Here is a 21,201-nt window from a genome sequence, read left to right on the forward strand (position 1 = left end):
TTCCACTGAAAGCAGCAAAAATGATCTCCTGGATAACAGGAAGACTGACACATTTGCTTAGTCTCCTTTTGTTCCTTTCTTGGCATACAGAGAATGGCAGCACGAAGTTTTGTGCACATCTTTTAATAGTGTCTTCTTGAAATACTTTTGTCTTCAGAGCCACTATACCAGGTTCAGATGAGCTCCATAAAACTCTGCAGTGTGTGTGCACATGCAAGAGGATGAGCAAACAAAAATTTCTTCGCAGTAACTATTATTGTTACCATTATCAGACTCTGCCTCAGGTTCCTCTGTACTGACAGACCTGACAATTATAGTGAGATTTAGGTTGGTCCTGCTTTGTGCTACGCTATTGACAGCTTGAGTTATTAGTAATTCTGCAGAGAGATGCAGCAGAAAGGCTGCTTAATCCTATCTAATTAACAGCTTCTTTTTGGGGGCCTAGGTGTAGTCTAGATTCAGTTTATGATCAAGAGACAATGTGAAAAACTTGTAATGTTCAGTCTGTGTTTTTTCCATTACGGGTGATTTCTGAAGGTTCCAACCTAGAATCTTTCTAGTGTGTTGACACCCTAACCTCAATCACTGCAGAGCTATAATCATGCTTTTTAGGTGACTCCCTGTCAGCCTGCTGCTGACCCTTACCTGCAGGCTTACTCACAGCAAACATACACCGGCTGCTTCTGCCTAGCCTTTGTCCTCTCTTGCTTATCTCCTCCTGGTCATCGGGTGCAGCTGCTGCTGAGTTTGTTATTGGCTGTTGTAAGTGGGCTTAGTGGGTCTGATCATATGTACTTTAGAGGTGTTTTTTGAAGTTTTTAAGGACATAGCATTTTAGGGATATAATTGGAACTACTACGCTTTGCCTACAGGGAAATACTATTCTGCTTGTACTCTCATCATTGTGTGGCTCCAGAGTATTCACATTTAAGTGTAGCATGTACTCTGTATGGAAGCTTACAACTTCTCTTTCCCATTTTAATATACTGTAAAAATACACTCATTTTCCATGACATATTCAGTAGGTTGAGTGAAAGGATTTCTGCTTTGAAAAGTACATAAAAAAGACTGGTCATATCTATCTTGTCCAGGAGCCTCATTTCTTTTTTGCAGAATTTTTTAGTAAAAAAAAAATAAGCAGATTGATTCTTAAGCTATATAGTTGTTAGTACTATTTATTGCCATCCCAAAAGCTGTATATTGTACAGAAATCTCCAGTTAGCTTCATTGTACCTGTTTTGCATTTGTCACTGAGGAAAATTATTGCTGGGAAAGCAAGTAGCACCTAGGAAAAATGATTTGCCAAGACCATTGTTAACCATGCCATCTTCTACCTAGTTAAAGATGCAGCTTAATGCATTTTATTTTATTTTTTCCCAAGGCTGACACAGCATGAAACTATAATAGTTGGCATTGTAGTTCATATTTCTTAATTTTTCTCTTTGATAACCAGGGTTTTATAAGCAATACGTTTTTTAATAATCTTTTTTGTGCTACGTGTTGGAACAGTAGTTAAATCGAGTGCATTGGGAAGAAGAAACATTGCAATTATTTCCAAAACGAGGCCATAGTAATGTTGTTTCATGTATCTTTAAAGAAAATATTCCTGTAACATTCTCATGTGTTTGGCAAACTCTTTTGGAGCACAGACCTTATGGAAGCAATGTACATTTTCCATGCCCTGTTAACGTGCTTTCAATAATAGCAATACGCATGCTTTCTAGAGGTATGTTTGTTTTTTAGCAACCCAGAAATTCCAGCACTAACCATGCTTCAAAACCCACTATTGACCGTGTTGTACATACCTAATCATTGCAGTAATCAACCATGCTCTGTATGATTATAGCTTACATGGCACAATTCCCTTGTTAGCAGTCCTGGGCCAATGTGTGGTCAGGTCCTGGAGCAATGGTGGATGTGCTTACAGTGCTGGCAGCACCACTCCTGTCATCTTATGGAGAGCGTGGAAAGGGGGGAGGGCCAAGGCAAGAAGAGTAGAAGTTATGATCAGGCAAAGAAGCTGATTCCAGGCTCCAGAAGGGTTTTTGGATGCCAGTGAGAAACTGATTTTGATGGAACAAAGTGTCTGTGAACAAGAGCTGATAAGTGGAACTGAAAGGGGTGAGACTGAAAAGCTTGGGTAATGCAAGGAAGAGAAGAGGGTTGAGATAAAGAGTTGCCAACAATTCTTACTACATCACGTTGAACTCTTTTTTGAGTCTTCAAAGGTTTTAACATAGTTTTTCTTTAGAATCTGTCAGAGAAAGCCAGTCAATTAGCAGTTATGAAGCTCCATAATTTCTCTTCCTAAAAGCTTGTCCTTCAACTAAAGATGAGGGAAAGATAATACTGTTTTGAAATTACTTCACTTACTTTACAAAGTGGAGTGATGTAAAGCTACCATCTTGAATATTTTCTCCTGTGCTGTAGGAAGTCTTAGAATAAGTGGACCATTTGGGTCACTGGATGATTTGATCATGCTAGAAGTTGTGAAGCAAGAGAACTTGAATTCAAGATCATATATTGATTTCATATGATAATTTAGGGAGGGATGGACTTACAAGATCACCTAATCCTTCTCTTTATTCAGAGCAGAGCTGGCTTCACAGATAGGTCAGAGCCTTGTCCAGTGAAATGTTGAGTACCTACAGGGCTGGAGATTCCAAAACTCCTGTGGACAAACCATTCCAGTGCTTAACTGCTGTCACTGTAAAACATGTTTTCCTTTTTCTCAGTTCTAGTCAGAATTTTCCTTGCTGTGACTTGCAGCTGTTGCCCCTGTTCCTTTTGCTCTGCACTTTCCTCACCTTTTTCCTTGCATTGGGGTCTAAAACTGAACACAGTACTCCAGGAAGCAGCCTCATGAAGGCCAAATACAGGGGAATAGTCACTTTGCTTGGGTTGCTGGCCACACTCCTGTTCTTAGAGTACAGATGTGCTAATTTCACTTGATTGTGGGTCTGTTGCTTTTGTTACAATTTCTGTTATAATTCATGTTTATTTCTCTTTCAAGACGTGGATTGGGAATCGAAGACGGAAGTACCGTTTAATGGGGATTGAGGTCCCACCCCCTAGAGGAGGTCCTGCTGATTTCTCTGATCAATCTGAATTTGTTTCAAAGTCAGCACTTAACCCAGGAGAGGAAACTGCTACTGAAGTAGGGGATGATAATGATAGGAATGATGAAGTATCAATCTGCTTATCTGAAGGAAGCTCACAAGGTATTTGAAAATATGTGTGCATGTGTTTCTAATTTCATACTGTGTGCATGCTTTGTGTTCTCTGTCGTACATGTTCAGAAATGTGTGAGAGTGTCATTTTCTATACTGACAGTACTATTTGGTCTCTTACCTCTCTCTGTGAATGCTGCCGATGTTTTTATCACAAAGCTTGCAGAAACTTTCTGTCACAAGATTTTTTTTCTGCCAGATTCCTCAGAAGTTAATTAACAAGTTCACAGTTTGCTGGTGCAACTGAGAGATGAACAGACAGTACAAGTGGATCAGTCTCCTTTCCCCAGGAAGCTGAGTTTTTACAAGTGCTCTCTGGTAACTTACCAGTTCTACTCAGCCAACTTGAACATCAGTTCCTCTTAGGGTCACATCAACAATTCTGGGCTAAATAAGCACTGATGCATGTGAAGCTGCTAGCTTTGAGGTGACCAGAACTATGCGGTTATGGTTTCCACAATAAACTCAAAATGATAAGTTCAGAAAATGGATTAGCTCAAACTCTATCTTGAACTAAAAGAGCTTCAGACTGTGTCAGAGCGCGGCAGAACTTATGTCATTAAGCTGCCTCAGGTGTGTGTATGTGCTTTGACAGGCTGATACAAATCTGCAGGAAGGATCAAAGTCAGTAGCTGGGGACTGTTCAGGAAGCCTTAAAATGGCATCTACAGGGTGCATGTTTGTTCACAGTGAATTCCATGCTCTGGTGTGATGAGTGTCTTGAACTTAATTCCCTTTTACTGCACCTCACAGAACCTTCTGAGCACACGGGACAAACCTCTGCCTTCCCCTCCTGTACACTCATGCTCTGGGCCGAGGGCATGAATTGCCACTCTGCTCCTTTCAGCAGCTTTGCAACCTCAACTAATTGCTCCCAGTGCTTCCGATTAGAAGAGATCAATAAAACCTTTGTTGTCTGAACTGAAAGAAAGTCACATCGAGTGCATGCTATTTCAGTTTAATATGCCAGACTTGATCTTGTCATTTTGTCTGAACAATTTAAAGGAAAGAACTAGAGGAATGGAGAACTGCTGGGAATGAATTTGAGATAGCTTTGTCATAACCTACTATAAAGAGAATAAGATGATAAAGAAATGGGTCAAATGACTGAAAGCTAAGTGAGATGCAGAATCAGAGTCCTTGATTTGCCTGAGGTGTGGAAGGCACTGATTTAGTCAGATCTGTTTGGAAGAAAGTGGTGATGGGGGGAAGAATCTGAGCTTTCTGCAGCTTAAAGTGAAAAATAACACTGCGTGTATTGAATGAGGCTTTCTTACAACTGAGTGTAGGACTTTGAGTAGATGAGTATAGTCAAAGTGTAAGGAAATGCCAGAAATCTGTGGGGTTTGCATAGCACCCAGGAATCTGTCTTCCATCTTACCACAGGAATTGTTTCTGTTGACTTCTACAGTTCAAACCAGTAGGTTTCACTGCTCAGATCACAAAGAACTTCGTGGAAATAGTCACATTGACCATCACATATGCTGCTCAGCCACAGATGTGATTGTTTTAATATAACACTCGTTCCTAATTAACAACCAACCAAACAAAAAAAAAACTCCATAACTCATAAAGAAAGTATATTTTAAATTGCTTAATTAGAGTGAAAGTGTTGGCATTAGCTTTTAAAAAGTACCATGTAAATATTAAAAAAGGAAAAGAAAAAAGAAGGCTATACTCTCCAAAATTAAGCACTAAGATACCCACAGTGCCTTGCCTTTTTTAAAGTTACATTAACTGAATCCATAGTTCGTGTAAATGAGTGCAACGTGGAGGCCACTGTACTATGCCAGTTTACATTAGCTGAGAATGAATATTTAAAGACTTTAAAGTGCTGCAGGGAGTTGGATTCACTGGTGGAATGAGGCAAGGGGTGGCTGCAGGCTGCGGAGCGAGGGGAGCTCCGAGCTGCTGGGGGGCTGTTGGGGTCCCTGTGAGCAGCACAAGGTGGGCGGTGGTTGCTCCCCGCCTCACACTTTTCCCATTTGGAACCACTTGCTTTTGTTTTAGCAGAAATTTCCCTCTGAAGTGCAGCCAGCGGCAGATTATTTTGCATTGTTTCAAATCAATTTAACATTTGTTCAGTTTAGAGAAATCTACCAGCAGAAAACAATAACTGTCTCACTATGGCCTGGCCTGAATACTATCCTTGCTCTGCAAGCGTTGGTAGTCTCCATTTAAATCCTGTTGTTAAATCCTATTACTGCTCTGTGCGCTTGGAGGAGATACGCCTTGTCCCACTGCTGCCCCTCTGACCCTCTCTTGTGCTGCAGCTGCTGGGCTGCATGGGCACCTGGCGCTGTGTTTCCATCAGTGGCCTCAATGTTAATACCCTCACTTAGGTTTCTTACCAGGGCACTCCTGTCTCTGTTTCTTATTTAGTTGCTGTTTCCCTAAACCGCTTCCTTCAGGTCTTTGTATTAAATGTGGAGAATTAAAGTAAATCTGAGAAACGTACTTAATCATAGGAATGAATATCTTATCTTTCTCTAGCAGCAGTCAGGGCTAATGGAATCATCTAGTGCTGAGATTAAGGATAAGACTTGCTCTGTTTTCAAGCATGTACTTTGCTTGTACATAGAGCTGACCAAGCCTAGATCTATTAGAAATAGACAGTTTGCCATACAAGAAGGAAATAATCTACTTGATCACTGTTCTGTTCAGAAGTAGCCAGTGCCTGCGAGTAGGAGGATTCTGATATGTACCCTATAATTACAGGGCATACTGGATTTTTCATGTATTAATTCCTTAAAAAAAAGTTCTGGGCACCTTGACGTGTGAAACACTTCATCACCTTTGAATATTCCAACCTGAACCTAAAACTAGGAACATTCTGGTACGTGGCAAGAGAGTAACTGATATTTTTTCTGTCTTTTCAGCGAGGAATTGGCATGACTTTGGCCTGAGGTGCTTGTTGTACAATGTCTTGTTTAATGAGACATAGAGTATTATTTTTTGTCTAGCTTCTGATAATGATTTTCATTTTTTGTATCTAGTAGAGGTGACGTATTTAATCATAGGAGCAACTAATATTCCTTAAGCATAAAATTTGAATGAAATCTGAAAAACTCATTTATTTTTGCAGAAGAAACAAATGAAGTTCTTCAAAATGAAGAAATTCATCACAAAGATGATGACCGGAATCCAGTATCTGCTGATAATGTGGTATGTACACCTCTCCCTTTCCACTGGTATGACTTCCTTAACATCTAATGTTGAAGCTGCTGTCCAACACCATGTTTTTCACTAGGTAAAAACTTCAGTTGAGTTCCGGGAGTGTCTTTTCATATTGTTTGAGTGCTGAAAGAAACTGTACTAAAAGTACCAGAGGAGACAGTTATGCGCATTCAGTAGAAACTGAATACTGGACATTTTTCCATACTGTAACAGTCCAGTGTTCTTTTCCTGTAGTGCAAAGCGCAGTGCTTGCTGTTAGTACCTACTAGATTAAAACAGTAAGAATTAGAAAAAAAATTGAAAGATTTCTGTAGCTTTAAGGAGGTTGGGTATTGTTAGTGCTTCCTCTTCATACCTAGTCCTGAATCTGTGAGATCAGTCCAGGCTGGTATGTGCTCTTCATTCCCCTAATCTCAGTAGGACATTTTTTAGATGGTCATTGTTTTCTCACTATTATTCACCTTAAGTGAAACACAGTTGTTCTTGCTGTTCTTAATTGACTGCATTGAGATAAGGAAGGAAAGACAGAGGGAGGAGTCATGGCCAGTAATGCAATATGTCCCTTTGTTTAACCTGCCTTCTCTCAGATTAGAAGAAAGGAGAGGAGGAAGAAGAGAGAAGACCCCAAGTGGTAGGGTGATTTTTATCTTAGAAAGTTGTCTGGAGAATGAACAGGTCCCACTTACAGCCATTGCAACCAGAGGCTACAGCTCTGTTTTTACATTTGTTTTTACGTTAATCACACAAAAGCTGAAATGGGCTTATGAGCAGGAGATTCTTTTTTTTCTCTACAGGTGTATATATGTGGAGAAGAGAACATTTTATTTCTTTTTTATTTATTTTGTTTGTGTATGGCCAGTTTTTGGACAAAAAAAAATCTGAGGGCTTTATGTTCTGTGGCTTGCCTGAATAGAAGCAGCTCCTTTATCCTTTCTGTTTACCATAGCAGCCTGCTGTGACCTTAGATATAATCACTCAGGCTGACGTGTTTGCCATGGAGATGCAGAATGTAAAATGACAAAGGTAAAAGGTTTGCAAAGGGGATGTCCAAGAGCCTCAGTTCACCACCTAAACTCCAGCATTATATAATTTGATAAGGAGGAAGGGGGAAGGCAAAGATGACTTGTTTTTTTTTTTTCATGCTCTGTTTTGTTAGCACTGTAACAATTCTTAAAATATGTGCTATAGCAGTTGCACTTGGACTTTGCATAACACTTTCTCTTACTTGAAATTTGAATCTATTCTTTCCCTTGCTATCTCAAAATGTATAATTATAAGAAAGATAGTGTGAATATCTGACATTTATTTAGAATTTTTTTTCCTCAAAAATAATTTCCTTTAAACCCCAAAATACATAGATCACAGTGTTGCTCAGCATATGATGCAGCAGCAGATCTTTGTGACATTAAGCCTTTGAAGTGCTATCACTTCAGCTGGGTTGTCAGACACTGAAGGACAGAAAATGTGGTTTCCCCTCCCTCCCTGTGACATGTGCTTGTGGGGTAGTGAGAGTGATAGCCAGTCCTTCTGGGTAGCTCACGGGGGATTAGAGGGAAGTTTCCAATGGCTGCTCTGTAGGAGGAAGGAAGAAGGCACACACGCATGCTGTAGTGAAGAAACCTCCTCTAAAATAACAGCTTGAGAACCAACCATTAGAATCTACTGTGTCAGTGTGAGTCGTTGCTTATGCTCTATTACATAGTGTACTAAATAGTGGAATAAAACCACTTTAAGCTGCTATATGCAGTCTGTTATATGCTTTCAACTGCCGTAAAACCAACCAAACAAAACAGCCCAAACATCCTCTTCTTACTGACCACTGCTTCCCTCTCAAAAGTAATGAGAAATTTCTGGTTTTATTGAGTTATCCTCGATTCTTGGGTAGAAGTGCCAATCTCTCATTGTTATCTAATTCGAATTCATTCCAGCTGTATGAGATCTAATTTAGATGTGAATTATAAAAAGTCATAAGTTTACTAAAGACATGTAAATTCTGTATTTTCTCTGGTAGAAATTACGTTTTGAGTTGATTTTCTTGTGTAAGAAGGCTTTCTGTGGGGAAGAAAAACACACTGTGTGGAAGTTAACATAAAATTTTTATATTTTTAATATAAAATAAAATACATAAAATTCGTGATATGATCATATGGTATTTCTAAGTCTTAAGCAGCATTAAAGTTGGCCTTAAACATTTAACTTTAGATGTCTTATGAAACTCAATATAAAAAAAATCCAAGAATTATTATGATTTAAGGGGAAGATGTCCTTGTGTATGGAGTTAGAGCTGTCTTCATGTGCATTTTAGGGTGTTTGACTTGCACTATGACCGAGGTAGGCCAAAGGACCTCCTCAGTTCCTTAGGCAAGAAGTAGGTCAATTTGGGCTTCCTTGTCACTTGCTGTAATGTCTTTTTTGTTCCAGAGGAATGAACTGTGATAATCTTTGCTCTCTAGGAAGTCTTCAATGAGCAGCTTATGGAATAAAACGCAGGCTTTTGCGGGCTGTAATGAGATACAGTGTGCGATTTAATGCCAAAAGCATGGTGACATGTAAACAGCCTGAGTCACCATGGCAGCAGCTCTTGAGCACAGTTTCAATTCGATTTCCTCCTGAATCCTGTGGCTGAGGTGCATGATTGCCATCTAATGGGTGCTCCACACTTCCAAATTGTTCACGAGCAAGCACCAGGTCCTCTTACCCTCACCCTATCATGTCTGTCTGAGATAGGATTTTTTGTCTGATGTATACATTTGCATATTTGGAATGAATCATTTACTTCTCTTTCAGAAAATAGAAATCATAGATGATGAAGAAAGTGATATGATAAGTAATTCTGAAGTGGATCAAATGAGTTCTCTTTTGGATTACAAGGTGAGTAATTCAGACTACAAAATGTTAAGCAGGATAGTCCTTCACAGAATGTTCTGACAGGTCTACCTGCGAGGAATTCAGCAGAGGCAGGTGGGAGCCTGGAACTCCTCTACTCTTACCAGGAAGTCACAGTGCCCCATGTCATCCCTTCAGTCACATCTCCGCATCCCACTTAAAGTAGGTTTACCCATATTTCGGTGCAGAGGGAAGCAGGAAAAGTTCCATTTCTACAGAGGAGCTATGTTACTCTAGCTGTAGCCATCTGCAGATCCCACCACGTGTCCCAGGACAAATTTACGTAGTATCTTAAGCAAAACTTCATCGTTCTGTGCCAGAATTGTTCTTTGGAGTGCTGCAGCATGATTTAAAATGCAGCATGATGCTGCCAGCTCTGGAAAGGGATGTAACAGCTGAACTCTTCTAATAAAATAGAGGAACTGAGAAATAAATCATTCTAACGATGTAGCACAGAACTTGTCTGTGAGCTGTAGTTGTGGGTTGGAGGAAAATCAGTTGGATATCTGACAGCTGCTGTCTTCTCCCAAATGGCAAAGGTAATGTTTGTTACAGCTCTCATGCAAGTTGCCACGGCTCTTTATTGTGTATTGAGCACATTTTTACGTAAGTAGCTAATTTTTTTTTTTAGTTAGAAACAGGTATGCTCTTCTAATGATAATCAGTTACCAAAATAATGAACAGATCATCTATTTGGAACAAAAAATTACTCCCTCAAGCAGTGTTTTCCTGGTAAGGGCAGTACAGAATGAATATGGATAGGGAGTGACCTTTTCATAATGTCACCTGTCACCAAACTGAAAGGCTTGTTGTGACAGCATGCCCTCCAGAGTCTTGTTTGTTGCTTTGTTGTTTGACATTAGTGATTAGTCTTTGTGGCTATGTCTTTTGTGCATAAATCTGAATTCCATCTTTGGCTGGCCCAAATCCACTGCTACATAAGCACCTCCTAAGTTTCCATCTAAAAGAAATACATTAAGCTGATTTTCTTATATAAGCCCCCAAATTGAAGTTTCCTTATGTAACTATTTGCTGCCATCAAAACCAGCCAGCAAGGAATGTTTTATGTGCGCCGCTGCCAACCTAATTAGTCATGTGGCTGCCTAATAAGGGAGGTGCTTTTTTTTTTAATTCTTTCATTCATTTTCAAAAGGGAATATTCTGCTACATTGTCTGACCTTCTGTCCAAAAACTCCTAATTATTTTATTGGAAGAAGAGACCTATATTAAATGGCTTCATACTAGAATCTCAAATCTAGATTATCATAACACATTTGCAAGTACTTCTTAAGGCATTCACTGGAAGTTTTTCCCGTTTCCTTTCTTTCTTCCAGTTATGTACTCTATAGCAGGGGGTTAGGCTTACAGAAAGGCTAGACTGTGGATTACAGGTGAGGTCTTGTGCAACAGGGTGTGAAGTATGTGAGAACACAGTTTTACCATGGAACAATCTTCATAAACTTCAGCTTAAAATTTACTCAGGGTTGTCTGTTTTAAATTGTTATCTTCCATTTTCTTGTCTCTGATATCCCCTGGTAAACGCAGCACTTGCCATGAAGTATCCATGAACCTACATGGCTTACTTTGTGTGTATCGTGTATAATCTTAATTCTATACAGTAATACTTTTAATGGGTATTTTTATCATTATTTTCTTATGGAGGGTGTGCATTTGGTGCCACTATGCAGATATCTTTTGCAATAATGCACAATGATTTTGTTTCTTAAAAGTGAACTGCATATTTAGGTTATGTGATCTTTCCAAAGGTTAATAACTAGAGAAGATTAATTTTAGCTGATCAATAGATAGATTTAGCATTTGGGTCTTACATACCAATCAGTTGGTAAGTTTAAGGGTGAAGAGCCACTTGAAATAAGCTGAAGTATGTATCAATCTAAATTCTTAATCAGGGTGTTTGTTATTTCTGTATTAAGGAAGTGATGTGCAAGTACAGTGGCATACATTTATACAAAGCTTGGAAAAACCTTCCAACTCCGACAGTTCTATGATTCTCTGAAATTTCTCTTTATTCACTGCATAGATTACTAATATTTCTCCATTTTTGTGAATACATTCTTATTTATTCATTAACCTCAGAGATCCTGGGGAGGTCAGTAAGCTGCTGCTCTGTAACACATGGCAAATTTGGCTGTCCTAAGGATGCTATGCTTTAATTTTGGTAACTTTGAGGAATTCTCAAGTTGGTTTCCCTGGTCTCAGTGTCAGAGCTCCTGTAATAATGGAACTGAGTTGTTGCTCCATGTCATGGGTCAGCCTGCCTTTTCAAGATCATCTCTTCCGGGAAGAGACCTAGGCTCCGTTGTTCTTTATTTTAAAATGGAAGTGCTTCCTTTAAGAAGTTTATGTACATAGGCTTAAGTCATTAATTCTTCAGTGGGAGGAATTTTGAAATGCCTTGTCTGTGTGGAACATGATCGGCCATTCCAGTCCTTTTTGGAGGAGAATGAGAAAGGAGATGGCATGTGTTTGTAGGTTGAGAGTGATGCTCCTGGTGGTCCATCAGGAACCTCTGTTTGTATCCAATGTCTACATGCTATGTTCAAGAATTCTACAATTGTAGAGTTTTTTGACTTAGTACTGGCTTTGGCAGGAATCATAACATGCTGTTTAACTTATTTATACACAAAAAAGGTTTTAAGTACTAGTATGTATTAAAGTGATGCAGTACAATTTATTGCTTGCAAAACTGTATGCAATTTTCCCCCTCAGAATGAAGAAGTCAGATTCATTGAAAATGAGTTGGAGAATCACAAACAGAAGTATTTTGAACTGCAGACGTTTACGCGGAGTTTGATACTTGCTATTAAATCAGATGATAAAGAACAGCAGCAGGTGAGTGTCAAAGTGGATGTTAATAATGGGGGTCTATGTTGTGTTGTGTTCTGTCGTTTCCTTATTTTTATTCTGCAGAGCCCAGAAGCTCAAATTATGATTAGGGACAGCAATGTGCAGAACATCTTGCAGACAAAGAAAAGCTGAAAGTTAAATGAAAGATGTCACAATTTAGAAAAGCAGTGACATTAAAAAGTGTTACTTTTACCAAAGGGCAAGCAGTGCAACAGCGTGTGCTGAGCAAGTTGGATTTGTCTGTTGTGAGGTCCAAGGTGGATATAGGAACAAAAGCCAGGCTTCAATTTTACTGTGCTGCATTTAATGTGTAGCATTTCCTTGAGTACTTTGTCAGATCATGTCTTGTATCTGGGGTTTTTTGGTCAGATTTTGTTGCTTCTCTTTTTAACTTTCACCTTTAGAGTCTGCAGTCTTTCAGGTGTAAAAATAGGGACTATAACTTGCAAGAAAAAGACTTAGCACACTTTTAATTCCGAAACAAATTTTTGCTTCTAGTTTTTTCATAATTTTTTCATAAAACCACATGAACGAAGCTTTAAGAAAAGTGAACATGAATCTTTAGAGATAAATAATGTAACTGTAATGATCCTGTGTGCTGGTTCTGTCTAATGCACATTCTCTGTGTAGCACAGCTGCAGATATAGGAAAGCTTTTACGTGTTCACAATGACTGAATAAAAGAAATGGATGTAGATCATTTGATCTCATCCAGTCTGGGAAAGAATGTTTTGGGTTGTTTCCAGAATAACTGAAAGACCATGCGGGACTGCTGGTCTAAGTTGCGTCCTCTTGGTCAATGTTTTTCTTCTCAATATCTATCAGTACCGATCTGTGGGGGGGGGTTTCCTTTGTTTTCAGTCCATCCAATATGAACACTGACCAAAAAGCTCAACAAAGTTTTGTTGTTTTGTTGTTCTGTTGTGTTTGGTTTTTTTAAACTCTATGTTTAAATTACATTTAATTGCTGATACAAAAGATAAACCTAATAGTGAATTGTAATACTTACTTTAATTATAGGCACTGCTCTCAGACTTACCTCCTGAATTAGAAGAAATGGATTTCAATCACACATCACCAGAGCCTGATGATACCTCATTCAGCTTGTCGTCTTTATCGGAGAAAAATGCCTCAGACAGTTTGTGATTTTACTTCATTTTTTTAATTATTTCTAATTGACAGAAAGAAACCTCACATAATGTGTAGTTTTCAAGAGAACAGCATTTTGCTATACAGTGTTCTTCAACCCAAAAAGGAAAGCCCAAGGTGAAGTAGACCTCCCTGAAGAATGGCTGTAGTACATAACAGCTGCAGTTTATGTCAAGAAATTTTGAGTGTTGTTTTTGCTAAATGAAAGAACTGTGTGAGGAAATGTTTCACTTTTAGCAGTTTGGCCTTGATTAGGATAACTTCTGACTTTCCAGAATAACATTTGTTCTGTAGCAAAGACTTTCTGAGCAGGGATCCAAGAGTGGAAAACAAATGTCCTGTTACACAAACAGCCAGTTTTTCAGAGTTGCTTGCTCACTATTCCTGGTTTTAATTTTTTCCTCATTTTGACTCAGGTAGGTGGACTAAAAAATGAGAATCCAAATAGAATAATGAGCTTTTTTGAGTTGTGCTTGAACTCTTTGCAAATCTGAAATTAAACTAAAGTGTTTTTCATCACATGACTTCAGATTGTTTAATCTTAACATTTTGTGACCAAAACAGTTGGGAATACTTGGAAAGGCTAACTGAATAATTTGAATCATCACTAAACTGTTGATGTACAGAATCCGTCTGTAAGTGATCCACCAATGAGGTCATGTGGGAAACCTGGTAGCTGCACTGTGTGACTTCTTCTGATACTCTCACAACAGCAATGGGTTAGACAGGTTTACACGGGGTTTTATGATTCTATGAATGTAGTTGCCTTTTTTATTTGTTGAGGTGTAGTGCTGAAGTTCTGTTCGTTGTTTTAAGTATCATTTATATACTCTTCAACAAACCTTACTCCCTTTTATCAAGATGCTCTCTTAAATCCGTTATGCCCTGAAAGGCATTTAGGTGTTTAGAATTGAGCGTTACAGACTTTCTACATGTGACCTGGTTTTGAAGTAGCCTTGTCTGACAAGTTTTTTGGCACTGCCATGTCACAGTTGCCATTTTTAAACTGTGAGCTTGATTGCAGGCAGTGGCTGAAATGAGTTTCTGCTTTCCCAGCTGTTGGTCACATTGAATCTCTTTCCTCATCTGAATAAATGGATGTGCGGACACATTTGGATGAACTTAATAGGGTTTGTAAGTGCGTGCCCATGTTATTAATGCTCTATAACTTCTAATCTGTATATTCCTCAACAAGCATTTTCAAAACCTACTTTCACAGTTTGTTAAAAAGCCCGATCTTTCAATTTTACACTGAGTTAATAATACAGTCTGGTGAGTCCCTGTTCATGCAGTGCAGTAAGTAATCCCATTGATTTCAGCGTAGGCCCGAGGTGAGGCTCAGAAAATTCAGGAGTGGTGGCACATAGGGGATGACCCGAAACACTTTTTTCTGTAATACTGGGATTAACTCACTAATGAGTTCAGGTTTTCTCTGTCTGGTCCTCCCTAATCACTCCTGCAGATTTTGTATTCTTAGGATCTGAGCTGAGCTCTGTTCTGCCATCTTTTTTTCTGTTTCTGTGTTGTACTTGGGTGTGAGGGATTTTTAGCAGTATTGCTAAGTGCCAGTTGCATAGAGGTTTAAAAAAAAAAGGTTTCACAGTTCTGAAATTCTGACTACTATATAATTCAGTTAGTATTTAGTCCTCAAAAAACCTCTTACAGAGTAACCCCACAAAAGGAAGCTGTTAGGCCTGCATTTGAGTTATGGTATTAACTCAAAAATAGTATCCCGAGAGTGAGAGAGAGAGAGAGAGAGAGAGAGGCACTGTGTAAGCTGTGGGTTGCTCACATGCTCACTGCCTGCACTGAAGTACCACATCCTGGCTGGGAGGTGAATGCTGATATCCTTACTCAAAGGAGGAGCATTATTTCATGTGCCTCCTGAAATGACCACTGATTTAAAAGTAATTAAGGTTTGTGAGCAAAGATCACAGTACTAGCCTTCAAATGTAAGGAGTTCAACCATAATTCTGCTCACTCTGGAAAAAAAATCTTTTATAAAGGGTTTTCTATACTGAGTTAACAATACTCTCTTACTGTTCTCTCTAGATAGGAAATTTGTGCCACTGACATTGAAACCTCTGTGAGCTTTGCTAAAATTAAAAAAAAACAAAAAAAAAAGTGATTTACCACTATTTGGGCCCTATTTTCCTGCTGCTTTTGCTTGAATTCCCAATGCAAAGGTCAGGATAGACTTGATTTCACAGTCAGTTAAATTATCCACTTTTGTACGAGAAAATTTTAATGATAATATCTCATATTTGCTCTGTCTTGCTTTTCTTTGATGTGCCAAACAAATGGAAGGAATTACTTTTGAATGAACTGCTGTCAGATTCAAGCACTTATGCAAAGCCCTTTGCTAAAGGGAGTGGAACTGCTGTTTAGGAGGTGCAGCTAGAACTCTGGCTGCAGTCAGCACCCCCATCGTGCCTCTGGGCATGTTGTTCTTTGGTCCTCTTCTGTATGGTAACAAGCCAAAGCATAGTACAGTACTCCTGTCTTCATACCCTGAAGCATTTGGCAATATTACAGCAATTCAGAAAGAAGGTGTGTAAATGATATTCCTGTATAACAAAATAGGATACAGGGGATAATACTGTACAGCTGCTTGTTCAGGTTTTATTTCTTTTTCAATATCAGTGTATATTTCCTGTCAGAGGTAAAACAAAAATCTTAATGATGTATTACCATTGCTGTTGTTTGGTTTTTAACATTGCAGTCACAATAGTTTTGCAGTAGAGTGGCTGAAAAGCTGCACACTCGCTTGGAGGTTCTGTAACATAAAACATAACAATCCTTGAGAATTACAGACAGTACATATCTAAGTCTTGCAGATCAGACTAGCAGCACACATGCTTTATGGCTTTGTGATTTAGAGTTGTTTTTTTTTTCCTTTGCCTGTGTCCCTGACAGACAACTTTATTTTCTACACAAATGTTCTGCTCAAATTATGTCCAAATCCAGATATCCTGCATCTAACTGGGCCTTAGAACAGTGTGAGGGAGTTTGGCATTGTTGCCATCCATTTTCCTGGCCAACTTTGTCTTAGCAGTTGTGCTGACAAGCATCAAACTCTAGTACAGCGCCACCAGGATACTCATTCCTGCTCTGAAGGTGCTTTAGAAGATGGAAAATTATAGGTGATAGCTGTCTGGGCCCAGGACTTGCTAAGGGTGTGTTTAGTGCCTCTGATCAGAGGATGACCACAGAACACACATTTTCTCATGACAGAGAAAGCAAATATTGTGTTGTGTCATGATGAAAGAAATAAGCCTCCCTTTGCTATCTCACTGATGTGGATCTGTAGCTTGAATAGTGACAACAGCAGACGTGCCGTGTATTGATGTTCTCATCGTCTTTCTGCTAAGGCTCTCATTTGCTTTGTCCATGGAAGAAGACTTTGCAGGTGTTCTTTATTCCTAATGCATCTGTAGGAATATGAATGATTAAGAATGTCTTTCTGAAGAAAGCAAAGTGGAAGAAGGTAGTTCAGAACAGACACTTAGAAGCAGAAACAGGACGCTCTCCCTTCCTTAGGGAGCACTGAAATTCTTTGATGCCAGCAAGCTTGCTTATACTTCAGAAAGCTGTTTCCTGAAGCTATGCCTCTTTTCATTTCCCTGCAGATGATGCTTCTGACAAGTCTTTAGGTCTAGCAGGAGTGAGTAATAGTAAATATTCTAATAGGTAAATTTTGGCAGATTTAAAAGTACGTGAACAGATGTACTATACAAGTGTCAATTTTCTTGAGTACTTAGTTCTTGAAGCAACATTGCACTTTAATCTTTCCAAGTATTTCTTTTTTGCTAAGGCAATAAAAAGTCTGAAAATGACAAGCAGATCATGGGCTTTGCAGTCCTCTGAGGAAGAGAAAAGGAATGTATTAACTTACAGCTTCATCTTTTAAACTCGGGAAGCGGCTCATCAGGTCTGCTCGCCAAACAGAGGCAGCAATATCTACTGTTGTCGATACAGAGTTGAAATGATAGGACAAATCAGTCGTATCATGAGCATCTTTATTGTAGAAATTACTTCTCAGAATTCATCAGCTACTTGATTTGGGGTCTCTCTAGCACTGCCCTGTTAGTGATGTTGAAGATGGTAGTGCACAGCACTAACTTTTCCGGAGGTACTGTAGTCGTAGCTGACTGTTGGTCTCAGGATAGTGACAGAAGACAAAAATAATATGCATAAATGGAATAGCACACAGAATATCTGAACCATGAAGAATGAGCAATTTGTAATGTTGCAACCAAAAGCTTGACTTACTACCTCCAGTCCTGCTGCCCAGATCCTTTGGATCAGCTGGGAACTACGAGGCTGCTTTACGCATTGGGGGGACTGGCAGCTGCCTGACGTTCAGCCTTCATTTCAGGACTCCACCTTTTCTGCCCCAAATCATCCTAGCACTTAGTAAGTTGACCAGTTGTCAGATGCCTGGCCAAAGAGGAGATTTTTATTAAGAAAAGCTGTTTTATGGTGTAATTACTATTTTAGCACATTGGCCAAATGTTTGGTTTTGCTCATAACTTTTAACAAGCGGCACCACAAAGCGCTCTCAGTGGTAGAATAGGGTTCTACTTTTGGCTAAGGAGTGTTTGTAAGATGGTGGCTGACACAGCGGTCAGAAGAGAGCAGATGTAAAAGGGGCAGAATCAGAAGCTCGGGCTAGTAGTGGTGGGTGTTGGTTTTAGACAAAAAAGCATTCGTTCTCAATAAAAGATGCTTAAGAATGTTTCTGTGAGGAAAATGGTTTCAGGTCAGAGCTCTGGTTATGGCGAACGTTTTACTGTATTACTGAATGAAGTAAATCTTTTCCAGTTCTGTATTTCATTTTACACACGCTACCTCTGAAACGTAACTCCACCTTTAAAACCACACAGAAAATGTGAATTAAAAAATAAAATAAAAAAGCTTTTATAGGCAATAAATTATTTCCAACACACATCCTCCACTTTTGTGCCTGTTTTTTAGTTGTGTGAAGCATTCAGTTTGCTTTTCGTTCTGGTACTGTTTCATGCATTTGTCTCAATCTATGGACAGGGAAGTAATGCAGGTGTGATATTTGGGGAAAAAAGATTAGCATATGTTAATGGTAGTGAATATTTCTATTAATGCTCAAGGATGGGACAGTAAATTTTCGCAGCTGTACAGTTTTTGGTACAGCTATTGTAAGAAATGGATATTATACTTAGAACTACTCCGGTACCAAATGACTGATGCGATGTTTCTTAGTGCACCATAGATGAATTGATCAGAGGGATCAGTCAGACAGCCAGTCTCAGCAGTGTGATGAGAAGGGATAGAATTTTACTTTTTTTCTATTTTATTTTATTTTTCCTAATAACCATATGTATAAAAACCTTTAGGAACAGTTTTGATTTGCTTGTAAGCAAGTGTGACGTTAAAATGACTCAGGGGCAAGCTACAGCTCCCTTGTAAATGCAGACCATTGTTGGGTAGCAAAATGTGATCTTAAGAAGAAGCAAGTCAGTCATTTCCCCCATGTCTGTGCCCATGAAAGATGGGGAGGGGGCGGTGGAACCAACGCACCCTTGGAGCCATGGGTGTGGGGAGGGAGGCAGGGAGGTGCCGGGTGCCACGGCAGCTGTGTGGCTGCGGTGGAGGCCTTGGGGCCTGTCCATGTGAATGAAATAGATGGAGACGTTCCCACCCCTCAGACAGCACGAGCTTCTGCGTTGTCTCAGATGCTGTGAAGTGCAGCTGATAAAATCGTGGCAGAATCAGCTGAATTGCGTGTGGGGAAAAATGTTGCTCTGTAGTGGGCATGGTACTGTTTGTGTGGGTTCTGGAATTACTCAGAGTGCACATGAGTCCGTGTATGCAGAGTTACAGTGTGCACAGATACAACGGACACGATAGCGTTGGCACCTGCAGAGCTACTTCCACTTAAAACGTTAATGTAATTCATATAGAAATACTTCATTTGGGCTCATTTGTGTAAGTTTTACTGCACTGATTACATGGTTCTGTACATCTGTACAATACAGGTTATTGTCCAACTGCAAAACCGGTGATTTGTAGGATTGGAAGTTAGTTAAAAAGTCCTCAGTGATGATATTCGTAAGTGATATTGGCATATAAACAAACTGCTGTATTTATGCAGAGGTAGTGAATCTTCTGCCACGATAATTTCTGTTTTAATTTCACAAAAGGTATTGGTTTGATGTCATTTTTCTTCGGAAGGTTTAAACATGAATCTGTTCCGTAGGTGTTTTCATTAGCCAACAAAAAGCAATGTTAAAACAAGGATGATTTCCTTCTGGGCCGATCTGCCAAGGCTCATAACCCGAGTGGCTCATTGAATCTCTGTGACACGTCAGTATTTATATTGCATTTCTATTATTTGTATCAGTATGTGTAGCAAAAAAATTGCTCTAAATCTTGACCTGATGTACCTCCACTGTAGCCCAGGACGTTGGATCTTGGCTTATTTGAGAGATGGATGCCTAGTGAAATATTCCATGCATTTATATTGATTTTTTTTTCTTGCTGTTGTTCTGTATATATAAGGGTATTTATAATTCTGTATTAACAGAGATGCTCATTTCCTTCTCCAGAAGTCTGCTCAGCTATTTTTATATAAAATGTTGGTCTTTGCCTTAATTTTTTTGTGCAAGTCGTGCCATAGATACTTTAACTTATCCACAGGTAGTTCATGCAATTTGCTTTGAAATGTCTTTGGTTAATGATTTTTTTTTTCCTCAAATCATTCTAAATTGTTTTCTCCTCCAAGTGTACGATGAGATTTTTTTTCTTCTTAATCTTGGTTTTGTTCCGTTTCGAAGATACCCCGGTATGCATGCTTCGGTTAGAGCCAGCTTTTTCTCTGTAGCTTATTGTTTCTAGTTAAAAATCCTTCTACTGAAAAAGAAAGAAATGAAGTAATGCTTGTACAGATGTGTCTATAGCGCCCAGACGGTCAGAGCCAAGGGCTATTTAGCGTTGGTAACTTTGTCTACTAGACTCAAGGATATTTTTCTACGTCTGTCACGTTTGGGCCTATGGCGAAATGAAATAAAGGTGAACCGACTCCTTTTCCTACACCACGCTCTGTTTCTGTGTTTGTTGTCGGAACAGCCACGTGTGCACCTCCCTCCTCAGCAACACCCTGCGTGTGCAGCTCCGTGTGGTTACCAACATCGTCTGTGTAAGCGAAAACTAAAACTTCTGAATCTTTTCGAGTCGACTGAATTCATCCAAGACGTGGCATTGAGACCCAATCCGACCTCATTGGAAGGGCACAACTCCGCACAGAGGAGGACGAACGAAGCCATTGGTGCAGAGGGGCTGCGCCATACATTTCTGGGTGTCGTGAGCACCGCGGCCCGCTGTGCAGATACGGGGCGATGGGGGAAAGATGTGGAGGGGATTTTGAAAGTCAGAAAAACAGACAAATGAAGAGGGGGGCAATACGTCTGACAGTATAGCGTTTGTGGGTGCCACTGAAATTGGATTTTGTTTGTCTGTTTATTTGTTTGTTTGAGGAGGAGGGAAATAAAACCGGAGCCGGGGGTGCTGGCTGTGGTTGTATTGCCACCTGGTGGCAGAAAACTCCCAGTAATTGGGGGAAAATGCCTTCAGCTGTTGTGTTTCACAACGCTTTTCATTTAAACAGCAAATAAACGCTTGATTCCTCAGTTCGGTATTGCTTCCAGGAAGCAGGAGATTGAGATCAGACAACGTGTAGCCTTATCTCTGTCCTGGTCCCACCTGGCGGTTCTGCTCTGCAGCACAGCGCTCTGTGTGTCGTTGTAGAGGAAAGGGTTTGGAGGGCAGTGCTGTATCTCAGGTTTTGCTGCTTCTAATTTTTCATAAGCACCCGTAGCAGTTCAGCCCTGTGTTAAAGTAACCCAAACAGCCCTACC

The 21,201-nt window shown here is 39.6% G+C and overlaps 1 protein-coding gene across 4 annotated transcripts in view; it reads left to right on the plus strand.

Annotated features, from left to right (window-relative positions):
- Nucleotides 1-20,379, plus strand: part of HDX (highly divergent homeobox) — a 43,789-nt gene extending 23,410 nt beyond the window's left edge. For 3 of the 4 annotated variants that reach the window (XM_040698831.2, XM_015278279.4, XM_046940022.1), the window contains 5 exons: nucleotides 3,014-3,221; nucleotides 6,316-6,395; nucleotides 9,195-9,278; nucleotides 12,024-12,146; nucleotides 13,181-20,379. In XM_040698831.2, the coding sequence (XP_040554765.1) occupies nucleotides 3,014-3,221; nucleotides 6,316-6,395; nucleotides 9,195-9,278; nucleotides 12,024-12,146; nucleotides 13,181-13,306 (621 nt within the window). In that variant the 3' untranslated portion in view covers nucleotides 13,307-20,379. The remainder of the gene's footprint in view (nucleotides 1-3,013; nucleotides 3,222-6,315; nucleotides 6,396-9,194; nucleotides 9,279-12,023; nucleotides 12,147-13,180) is intronic. The other variant, NM_001031120.4, reaches the window with a different exon arrangement.
- The last annotated feature ends 822 nt before the right edge of the window (nucleotides 20,380-21,201 follow it).

Source organism: Gallus gallus, chromosome 4 (assembly GCF_016699485.2).
Source record: "Gallus gallus isolate bGalGal1 chromosome 4, bGalGal1.mat.broiler.GRCg7b, whole genome shotgun sequence".
Lineage (NCBI taxonomy): Eukaryota > Metazoa > Chordata > Aves > Galliformes > Phasianidae > Gallus > Gallus gallus.